General features: G+C 42.4%; 1 protein-coding gene across 1 annotated transcript; it reads left to right on the top strand.

Moving 5' to 3' along the window:
- Positions 1-10,367: 10,367 nt before the first annotated feature.
- On the top strand, positions 10,368-10,871 carry LOC103653087 (uncharacterized). Its single transcript, XM_008680053.4, has 2 exons — positions 10,368-10,524; positions 10,615-10,871. The coding sequence occupies exons 1-2, from the start codon at positions 10,413-10,415 to the stop codon at positions 10,803-10,805; spliced, it is 303 nt and encodes a 100-aa protein (XP_008678275.1). The 5' UTR covers positions 10,368-10,412; the 3' UTR covers positions 10,806-10,871.
- The last annotated feature ends 875 nt before the right edge of the window (positions 10,872-11,746 follow it).

The raw sequence follows: 11,746 nt of genomic DNA, 5'->3' as shown, positions 1-11,746 counted from the left end.
TTGATCGAGAAAGAGAGCAAGCATCACATTCAAAGGCAAATCAAGCAAATATGATTGATGTTTCAAACATGGATTGATTTTGAGTATTTTCCAAGTATTTTTGGGTTGACATCAATTCATGATCACTTATACTCAAATCATGTACATTCATGCAAATTATTTATATATGGTTGAATACTAATGCTTGGTGCAGTCATAAAGTTCATAAATGAGCAATGATCCTATTTTAAAATTCAACTATTGAGAATTTAACAGTCAGCTCAATGGAGTGCAAGTTCCAGGTCTCGGACCGTCCGATCCTAGGCCACAGACAGTCCGAGAGATCAGGCCACGGACCGTCCGAGCTCCCACTGCGGACCGTCCGTGAGTAGCAGTCTTGCATAAACAAAGGAATTTTCTGGACCAATATCTCCACAAGTGGTATCATCCTTACAAGTGATATCCCTATATTTCGTGCAAATTCATAATTCTCTCACATACAAGTGGTATTGAAGGAACAAATGCATGTGAACTACAACGTTCAATTGTGCACTTGATCTTAAATGGGTTCTCAACTTCATACTGGTGAAGAATGGATTTCTTATTGATAATTGGTCTTCACCAAGCTATTCAATTGGACTTCACATTGCTATTGGAGAGCTAAATCGAAAGAATCTTGACTATTCTCTACTCCAACATAGCAAAGGTATCATTGTGATGTGCATGATCATATCATCCCTACTAGTATGCGGTTAGTGCATATAGTACATACTTAATAGTATCATGCATATTAAATGAAAGATTTAAATTCGTGTTCTACCACTATTGGTTATTTTCGTTGATTGAAACTAGTGGTAGCATATGAGTTTGTTCATGAGCAAAGTGAACCCATGTACTTAATTTATTTTGGATTGCAACAAGCTACAAGAACAACCTCGATAAGATAACCGCTTAATGCGTGTGAAGAAGCTTAAAGAGGGTTAAACCCGAACTTGGAAGCTTAAGCAAATCTATTTGGTTAAGTCACATATTGAGCTGCTCATGAGGATGACTTATGAAGAAGATACCAATGCAAATGAATATCAAAACCTTCAAGTGGCATCAATATCTATAGAGAAATGTCCAGGCCAATATTATTCCTTCAATTGGTATTCACTAAGTGGTTTCTAGATCAATCATACAATTGATATCCTTTGAGTAGTACAAGACTTCAAGTGATCCACAACCTTAAGTGATCATCAACTCAAGAGATCAACTCTCTCCTAAAATAAGTTCATGCAAGTGATGTCAAGGATTTTTATCATGCATATGGTGTCCATCAAAAACTTATTAAGTACTTTCAAGTTGGTATAATATTCACAAGTACATTTTCCCAGAGCCTTAGAACAACCCTTTTTATGGTAATTAATGACAAAGGGGGAGAAGTTGGAACAAAGATATGTAAATGTGCAAGTTGGAATAAAGATATGGAAATATGCACAAGAGAAAATTGGACATGAACTCTGGGGGAGCTATTGATCAATTGAGTTAGAATGAATACGAATGGATCAAGAGCAAAGTATAATGGTATGATATTTTATTGAACAAGAGATGCACACAAGTAGGGGGAGCAAGCTCGTGAATATATGTTTGATGCATTTGTTTGTGCACTACATTTCTTGCTTGCATCACATTTGTCTTATATTCCTACATACTTGTGTGTAAGTGTTTGCTAGAACTAAGACTTGGATGATGATTGATTTAGTGATATTTATAAGACTAGTCTTAGTGTGAAAGGAGTAACTAGAATCCTATTTATTATGATCTCATGTGGTATCTAGTTTCACTTGTTTCTAGCAAGATGATGCTAAGGATGAAATGAAAAGTAGTAAACACGCTACAAAGGTACATTTCTATTTTGTATACTTTAGCATCATGTGGTAGTGATAATGTCCCCTCAATTTTCATATCTTTGCATGTGTGTAAGCTTGAAACCAAACCATCCAAGCACACATGTAGGCGAGGATATCACTACCAAACCATTTTTATGGTGCTTATCCAAATCTTAACAAATGATCTTAAAGTTGGCTAAGGAACATAAGAACTTTGCCAAACTAGCAATTTACACTTGTGTGAAAAGCTAGCTTGGAAAAAGAACAAAAACGATAAATCTTTGTAGAGTTGTCATCAATTACCAAAAAGGGGGAGATTGTGAGACCCTGTTTGGTTTTGGTAATTGATTGACAACTTATATGGACTAATAAGTGTTTTATGTTGAGATACACAGGTGATTAGTCCACAGGTACACTAGTGTGAGTTACTTTAGCCATGGTGGTGATGTGGCTTGGTGATATTGAGATGCTCAACTAGTGTGATAAAGGAGCTCATTGCATATGAAGACATGACATGGTGTCATGTGGCTATATGGAGAAGATCAAGAGATATGGCTTGGCTTCGATGGACCGAGTGGCTAGTGTGAAGGGCAAGTCAAAGGCTCATGTGTGAGGGACCGCGTGGCGGTGAAGCAAGAGCAAGGACTTAGCACCGATGGACATAAAGCAACGGTGAAGAGCAAGCTATGTTGAGATTGATGAACCAAGAAGGCTATGTGATAACATGGAGTGGATCATATCATTATAGAATTATCAAGCCATGTGTTGATCTGAGATATTGATCAAGTGGCTTGATGATGATGGTGGAGGAACTTCATGCTATGGACAAATGGTAAAAGGTATCATGGTTGACTACACTTATGGATGCCCATTGTACATCATTTAAGGAGATGGAATTGAATGCTCAAGGCAAAGGTATAACAATAGGTTTTTGTTTTAACGGTCAAAAGGTGCTTAGAGGTTGATAATTGACCGGGTTAGTAGGCTAGATAGCCGTACTATCAAGAGGGGTCAATTATCTTACTTGACATGTCTTTAGTGCCTCATTGCTCATATAGTTGGTGCATTTGCATGAGGGCTAACAACGCTTTGGTTCGTGAAAGAAACTTATTCAAAAGCGATTTCTTTAATGTGGGCTGAATTGAGGTACCGCGGACCGTCCGGGCCAGCATGGCGGACCGTCCGCAGGTCTAACTTGAGATGATGGGCAGAAACACGGAGTTTCTGTGTTTCGTGAAGTTTTTGTACTGCGGACCGTCTGGTCCCAGGTGGCGGACCGTCCGTAGTTGAAGGACTGGTGTTTGGACAGAACTCGAGTAGTTCTGTTTTGGTTTTATTTTTTGAACTGCGGACCGTCCGGGGCCTGAGTGCGGACCGTCCACACTACAAATATTTTGTATTGCGGACCATCCAGGGTCCAGGTGCGGACCGTCCACAGTACAAATATTTTGTATTGCGGACCGTCCGGGGTCCAGGTGCGGACCGTCCGTAGTACAAATTTCAGCAAATGTGCAGAGTGAGCAAAACTTCGTTTTGGCTCAGTTTTATGTATCGCGGACCGTCCGACCTTGAGGGGCAGACCGTCCGCAAGTCATTTTTGAATGCTCTGACATTTTTATAACTGTTTATAGCCGTTGGGATTCTTGTGCGGACGGTCCGGGCTTGTATTGCAGACCGTCCGCATGTGCGCAAAAAAGGTGAAATTGTCCCATAACGGCTAGTTTTGGAGAGGGGGCTATATATACTTGTGTTGCCCGAGTTGATAGGGTGAAGGAGGCCATTTGGAACACTTGTGAGCATATTGGAGCCTTTCCTCTCCCTCTCTCTCACTCATATTGGTTGGGATTGCATTCTAGTGAGATTGAGAGACATCTAGTGCATTGCATCAAGTTGTTGATCTTTGAGGCACTAGGGAGATCATCAAGTGAGGTCGTTGGCTTGTTACTCTTGGAGGTTGCCGCCTCCTAGACGGCTTGGTGGTGGTTCCCCGTGAGCTCTTCAAAGGAGACTGTGAAGAGGCCGCGGTGGTGATTGTGAGAGGCGTTGTGCTTGCCTCGCCGGAGCGGTGAAAAGCAACTCTAGTGGAATCGAGGTTTGAGGGTTCATTGACCAATCCGGCTCAAGAGATCAAGTGGAGACTTGATAGAGGAGCGGTTGGGAGCTTTGAATCTACCTCAACGTGGACTAGGGGTGACCGGCAAGTCATCGACACCACGGGAAAAAATCATTGTGCCACGTGTCATCATCTTTCCGTTGGTTTGCAACTTTCCTCACTAGCTTGTATTTACTTGTTCATATACTTATGCTAGTGAGTATTTGTTGCTCGTATATGCTCTTGTATATCTAGTCATATCTATAATAAAATAGTTGCTCACTTGTTGTTAGCTTGTGTAGCTAATCTGTTTTACTTAGCTTGTGTAGCTAAGTAGTTGTTTCTCTCTAGTAGTGCTTGTGCTTTGTGCTCTTTGCTTACTAGTATGTTTAGGAGCTATCGTTGTGCTTAAAATTACATTTGCATAATTTGTATGTCGTTGCTAACTAGATATGTATGGGAGAGCTCTTTCACTATCTTGGCACCTTAGTTGTTTCAATTAGAATCTTTTGTCAGGTGTTTGTAATAGTTAGAGGAGTGTAGTCTTGGCTAAACCAAAATAGTTTTAATTCCGTATTTATTTGTGTTAGCCATTGTAATTAGTTTTAGAAAGGACTATTCACCCCCCTCTAGTCCGCCATCTCGACCCTACAATTATGCTACAAAAGGAGGTTTCGTGCAGAAGTGAACTACACAAGAATTATGGTTTCAAAGAAAATAAGTGTACACTTCCTATTATAGTTTCAAATAAAATAAATGTTGACTTCCTGACTTCCTATTTATATGTACCAGTTAAAAGGTCCAATAAGACATTGACTCAAACCTTAATGTTCACAAGATTAGGTGTCTGTTCATGTAAATTTTAGAGATCAATCATATATATCATAATCCTAATCTAATTGCAACTTTCATGGCTGTGGAACCAGGGCAGACCAACTAAGCTCTACATGAGAAAAAACTATTGGCTTCATTCACCTCTCTCTAGTCCTTTCATTCACCACTTTCAAAACTATGATTGAATATTGATGTTATCCAAATTTTGATTGAATACTTATGTTATCCAAACTTACATGTCCAATGGTGAATTGGTGACATGTTAGTTTGATTAATACTCATATTTTGTAGAATACGGAACCCATAATGCCAAATGCCATGCTAATTTCATCTTGATGTGAACTTTGAGCAACATGTAATGAATTCTAGCATCTAAAGTTTAGCACATCAACACGTTCATCCTTGATACGAAAAGGCTATAGACAAAGAGAGGTACAACTATAGAAGAATACATGATAAAATAACCAAATAAAATAAGAGATATCGAAATAGTGAATTACCATGAAGAGTGCTGAAATGGTCGTTGACAATGAACTCTAGAGACCTTTGGTCCATGGAGTATGTGCATGGACAACCATATAAATGAATAAGGTTGCTCCTGCACATTCTTTGTCCAAAGTGTAGTGTCCAGTTCAGGGTTTAGGTGTTGATATCTGAAGCTGCAAAGGGTAGCTGCTGATATCGAAAATTGTAAAGATAGTTTATGTATGCACATTTTTGCAAGATAATTCCTTGGTTCCTCGTGTGTTCAACCAAAAAAAAACTCTAAAATGTAGAAACTTAGTCCATCGAAACATCACCTGATTGAGCATACATTCATGCTGCTCCTTCGCTTATCTCTATTCCCAAATGCCAAGGTTACTGATCAATTGTCCCAAAGGAAGCCACCAGCCGCTTCCACCGGGTCATAATTGTATTCTCCATATTCCTAGGAACAGGAGAAGGCGTGAGTTTTACTGGCAACCAAATTATGACTGAATAAATCGGGCGAGAATTGATGCTAGAAAATCTGAAAGTACATTAAGAACACCAAGGACGCAGAAATCCCTTCACCACACAAAGCTGAAGTGATGCTTTGATGATATAATGTTCTTCATGGTGTACTTTATAACCCAAATAATTTTTGAAATATAACTACTATCAGGGGGTCATAATTTGGGCACATAGAACACCTTAGACTTCAGTAGGGGCAGCAGCTCTACGGAAAATTGACACAAGCGAAAGAATAGTGCAGAGTGGAGAACTATAAACAAAAGAATACAATGAGTCTAAGGTACTCTTGCAGCACTTCTTGCAGTAGAGAACCGACAGAGGCATGTTGCACTTCTTGCAGTAGAGGATGGTCGTGGCACCACTCGAGGAGTCGAGGTTGGATGTGGACGCGCGCGCCAGGCTGGCCGACGCCACACGGGGCCGCTGCCTTGGCGTCAAGAACTGCCCCAGGGCCCTGACCTTCCGGTACAACGGCGAGAGGAATTGGAGGTATTGCAGCATCATCTTCCACGACGACGAGCGCCCGCCACCTCCGCCTCACCTTCTGGCGGCGGCCTTCCCCCGCAACACGATCTTGTGGACCGGGAGGCCGACGCATTGTGGGTCGGCGGGGAGGAGGCAAACGTCATGGACAAGCCGGCTCACGCTGACCAGCACCGAGGACGGGGGCTCACAGCCACCGCCGTCGAGAATAAGCCCGAACTCGATGTTAGTCTCCGGAGGCGCCACGACCAAGGTCGTCCACTGGTGGAGATGCAATATTAGAGACCAGATGCACTTTTACCAGTGGCGACGTTAGGGTTTTCCGGTGGAGGGAACCTGGGGCCACGAGGACGCAGGGCGCCAACGGCGTACCTTGGGAGCGGCCAATGGGTAGGACGCGGCGTGGGTAGGGTGTGGCGCGCAACGAGCAGGGGGGGTGGGGGGGGGGGGGGGGGGGGGTCCCGAACGCATGACAAAAGAGCACGGGTCGGGCGGCTTGCATGGAGGTGAGGTCGCGCGGTGGTCGCAGTCTCGCAGAACATGCCGCTAGCTAGGGCGGTTACGTCGTAGGGGCGGGCGCGATATATCGGGGGAGTGGGCATGCACAGTTAGATGGGGTGGGACAGTAGAACGGACGGAGCAGATGTGTGGACGGCAGAACAACGAGTTCATTCTAAAAGATGTAAGAGAAGTTCATTCTAAAAGATGTAAGAGACTTTTTTGCAATAAAGTAGGATGACCGTAGAGATGTGGCACCTGGTGCTACCACTGACTCGACGATGTGCCCAACGCCCTCTCAACTACTGCCATGTGGACCCCAGCGCCCTACTTTGCCTGCCCAACACCTGATCCCGCCGCGCATCTACCACACCAGATAAAAAATAGTGCAGAGTGAGCACTCGAACCCACGCCCCTTGCTCCAAAAATTTTGGTCTAACCACCAGACCACACATATCTTGATGTTTAGAAATAAACATTAATTATATTTGAATAAATATCATAATCCCTATTTATATGATATATAACAACTGTAGCAAACCACGAGCAATTGGCTAGTGATTTTTTAAGAAGCTTAAAAATATTTTTTTGGGATGGTTGACTTAAGTCAATCGCTCATAAAAACTTTTATCTACAATAGACTTAAGAAACCCTATACTAAAACTAGTATATACTTCTATACTACTCTATTAAGAATCTAATATGGACACCTAGTGCTACCACAACTTCAACCTCCACGCTGACATTCTAGGTCTACCCCACGCGTCCCAACTGGTTCTCCTGCCCCACTCACCACGCCTCGACGCCCGCGCAACTAGCTATTGCGCCTGCCCAGCACCCGATCCCGCCCGCGCAGCTACCACACCACGCAAAAAATAGTGTACAGTGAGCACTCAAACCCACGTCCTCTTACTACAGAAATTTGGGTCGAACCACCAGACCACTCGTATCTTAGTGTTTAGAAATAAACAATAATTATATTTTAATAAATATGTCACTGTCTATTTATATGATATATAAGAACTGTAGTAAAGCACGAGCAAATGGCTAGTGATTTTATAAGAAACTTAAAAATATTTTTTCTGATGCTTGACTTAAGTCAATCGCTCATTAAAAAACTTTTATCTACGGTAGACTTAAGAAAACCTATACTTAAACTAGATTTTTAAAGGCCGTTCTTTTAGGAGAACTGTCCCTAAAATTTAATTCTAGTAATGTTTTAAAATTGCTCCTGAAAATCATTTTTTTGATAGTCGATTACATAGTTATGGTTATGGTCTTTAGAATAACTAACTTTGGAGATTGTTTTTAGCAGTGTGGAAAGATCTTCTCATGACATATACGTATGTGCGACATCGACACATCGTGGATCAAACTCATGATACGGATAGAGACATATCAATAGATAAATAGAGAGACATACAGATAGGCATATATATTAAATAAATAGATAGATAGATATGCTGATAGTTAGGTAGCTGGACTAGATAAGTATGTAGCCAGATATTCTTGTTATGCGTTTCTCATTCCCATGTTCTGCCATCATTCTATGTTCTGTCATTCTCATTCCTTCCTCCCTGCAAAGCTCATTCCCATTCTCTCCGTACAGCCCACGTCTAGCTAAAATTAAAAAAAACACACATGTCCTCAAGGGGATTTGAACCCGTGACCTCTCAAGCAAAGGCCAAGAGTAGCTACTGCTACACCACATGTATGTTTATGTCTACATATATGACAGGAAACACATCTACTACATCTCTCACCAAGCTCACTTGCTACCCTTGCACAATGCGTAGTAGTAGATAAGTATCACCGAGATTCTTGAATTATATTTTTGGATGAAGGTAATATTATTTAAAGAAGAGCTTTGTGTGCAATTTCTTTTGTTTGAATAATGTTTTATATTTAAATTTCCTTTTTTGCATGCGTGACATTTATTCTCCGTAATATTTTTTCCATGGATCAGATTTGTGAGTCATTTTCATAAACCAACGCCAAACATGAATCCATGTTTCTTACTTGAAACCTCGAACAAACACCATGAGCAGGAGGCACTCGCGTTGGCGTCGCTCATCGATGACGAGAAGAAGCTTATCGAGTGTCAGTTCGACCTCTAGAAGCAGTACTACGTGGTCGCATGCGCCGCTGTGTACGACAAGCTCCCGCGAAGCCGCCGCTTGGACGCGGTCCAGAGCAGCTGCACCGCGCTGTCCATCGTTAAGCAGGGGGTCTCATGGTTGTCGCCAACGTCGACGACTCTCGGGTTGTTCTGGACACCGCATCCGACGACGACGCCATCACGCCGTCCAGCTCATCGTCCACCTGAAGCCCAACCTGCCACGTAAGTCGCTACTGACCGGACATGAATTCTTGTGCGCTGGGACGATGTACGTTGTTGACGTTGTGTGAGTGTCCTCGAACATGATGTATGTAGTGGAGTAGCGCATCCGGTGGTGCAACGGCCAGGGGTACTACCTCGCTGATGAGCTCGGGGTGCACTTCGTTTGCCAGCCCAACCAAGAGTCACCGGTACTCGTCATATCGCGCGCGTTCGACGATTACTATATCGAGGATTGTGGCGTCATCTTGGCACCGGAGGTGACGCAGAGGAGGATCGACAACATTGACCAGTTCGTCATTCTCGCCACCGTCAGGGTAGCTTTTGTGCCGGCCTGCCTTTAATTCTCTTTGCAAACACACACTTGCCTTTTTGTTTAAGCAAGAGCGTATGGTGGTACGTGTCTGATGACTAACGATGTAGAGGGAATTTCTTCCGACGTGTGTAAAATGTGCTCTCTAATGATGAGACCATACAAATTGTGGCATATATCGAAGTCTGCATGATACTGATGGTTGCAATGTAGTGGTGAAACAACTAGATTAAAATAACAAAATTTATGTATGGCTAGGATCATAAATTGATTATGAAACATTTTCTCATAACAGTATAACAAACATTTTGTATATAAATTATCTTAGTATACTAGCATTATATATTCCCGTTGCAAGCACAGACACTCAACTAGTTATAGGTTAGTTTGGTAGATAGAGAAATAAAGGGGATCCATGGAAAGAGATCTCATTGCTATTCAATTTTGAATAGATTGAATAGCATGAGAATTATTTACTATGACCCCCTTTTATTTTCTTGACCACCAAACCAATCCTAACAGCCTCTAAAACTAGTTGTCTCTAAAAATAGGTGTAACATGGTAAATTTCATAGTTTTTTTATACGAACAACTCTGTAGTTGGTGGTGTTTTTATTGAGATAATTGGATTTTTGCCACTCACGATGTTGTCTTATTGTTATAATTACTACTGTGTCTATGAATTGTAGGTCCAGCTGGGTCTATGAAACGTGTGCCTGATGACAATTTTACAAACTTGTTTCTTGCTCATGGCAAACATCAGAATCTCTCGTTTTTATTTGAAACCATTTACTACATCCCACAACTTCAATTTCAAAATTGGAATTTCATCGAGAACCGTCTCTACAAATGCATCCTTTAGTATTGTAGATAGATAAATAGATATAGATAGATAGACATCTGTTCAATACGGAGCTTAATTACACGTATGTATATGTATATATTAACCATAAGGCGCAACAGCTTAGTATATGCGACACAGACAAACAGGTCATTATTGGTAGTACCAACCATGACCGAGGAGTATTTGAAGCACACCAGCATCCATGGACGACTCACCACCATGCTGCTTTTCATGATTCTTTTGGCATCCTCCGACGTCGTCCGTGCACAAACAATAAGCGGTAATTAATCACTGGATGAGACCCATTTTACTCTTCGGAAAATAAGTGTACTTGTAGTGTTCGTTGTGATTTGGCCTTGGCCTTTATTAGGGGAAACCAAAGAGGGCGTCACCACTCCTAGGAGCATGAGGACAGCGAGCAACATAATTAGCACCGATGGAGAAGAAGCAGCTCCTAGGGGGTGGTGCTTTCATGACATTGTTTCAGGATTTTACTACTGCAGGAAGACTGATAAGTACTTTAGGAGCTTCTGTGATTGCTTGAAGCATTGCCTTTCTTGACGCAACAGGGGTTGAAATTAAGGACTAGTATTTGATTTCATTTGAGGCCGTGCTTTCTTTCTTTCTCCGGTTAATTTTGTGGAAGGAGATCACCATGCATGATGTTCTACCTTCTAATCATGGCCGCCTGGCTGGACCTAATCTGACTTATCCATGATTATGTGTTTATTGTTTCAAGAAATATCACAGCCGTTACAAAACACTTGTATTTGGATGCCCATACTACGTAACCGGGGATTTTTTTTGCGGATTCATGGTGTCCAATCTCTTTTTTGCGGACTAGATCGATCGATAGTCCTCAAGGCTAGCTAAACGGAGGCGGCTGATTCTAATCCAAATATTTAAGATGGCCTAATCCAGAAGTCCTCAAGACCAGATGGAGGCCTTGTTGAGTTTGTGATCCAAATTCTGAAGAAGGCGGCCAAGTTGGCGAGCGAAGCGGAGGCCCGTCGCCGGGAGGAGATATCTATCTCTATTGTAAATCTCCTGCGATCTGTAACCACCCAAAAATAGTGAGAAGTTGCCGGCCGGCGCCCGTGGTTTTTCCCCTTCACTTTGGAGGGGTTTTCCACGTTAAATCTGTGTCTTCTCTGTGATTGATCCTATTTGTGTCGCATTTATTTATAACAAGTGGTATCAGAGGTTTGGTTGTTTGGTGATCGGTGTGCTAGGGTTTCCTGCCGGCGCACGGATGTCGACGACAATGAAGTACGATCTTCCGCTGCTGGATCTCGACACGCGTTTCTCGCTGTGGCAGGTGAAGATGCGGGCAATTCTCTCGCAATCTGATCGCGACCTGGATGATGCCCTAGATGGATTTGGCAACAAGGATGCCAGGACATGGACTGATGAGGAGAGGCGCAAGGATCGTAAGGCGCTCGCACATATTCACCTTCATCTGTCTAACAATATTCTGCAGGAGGTTCTGGCAGAGAAAACTG

Source organism: Zea mays, chromosome 4 (assembly GCF_902167145.1).
Source record: "Zea mays cultivar B73 chromosome 4, Zm-B73-REFERENCE-NAM-5.0, whole genome shotgun sequence".
Taxonomy (NCBI): domain Eukaryota; kingdom Viridiplantae; phylum Streptophyta; class Magnoliopsida; order Poales; family Poaceae; genus Zea; species Zea mays.
Note: the sequence above shows the minus strand (reverse complement) of the source record. Positions and strands in the feature narration are given on the sequence as shown.

What these genes read in the sequence shown, in the direction of transcription:
- LOC103653087 (XM_008680053.4), top strand. Translation starts at nt 10,413, where the DNA reads ATGACCGAGGAGTATTTGAAGCACACCAGCATCCATGGACGACTCACC. An exon ending in CCGTGCACAAACAATAAGCG is followed by an intron (nt 10,525 to 10,614) that starts GTAATTAATCAC and finishes GGCCTTTATTAG; the next exon opens with GGGAAACCAAAGAGGGCGTC.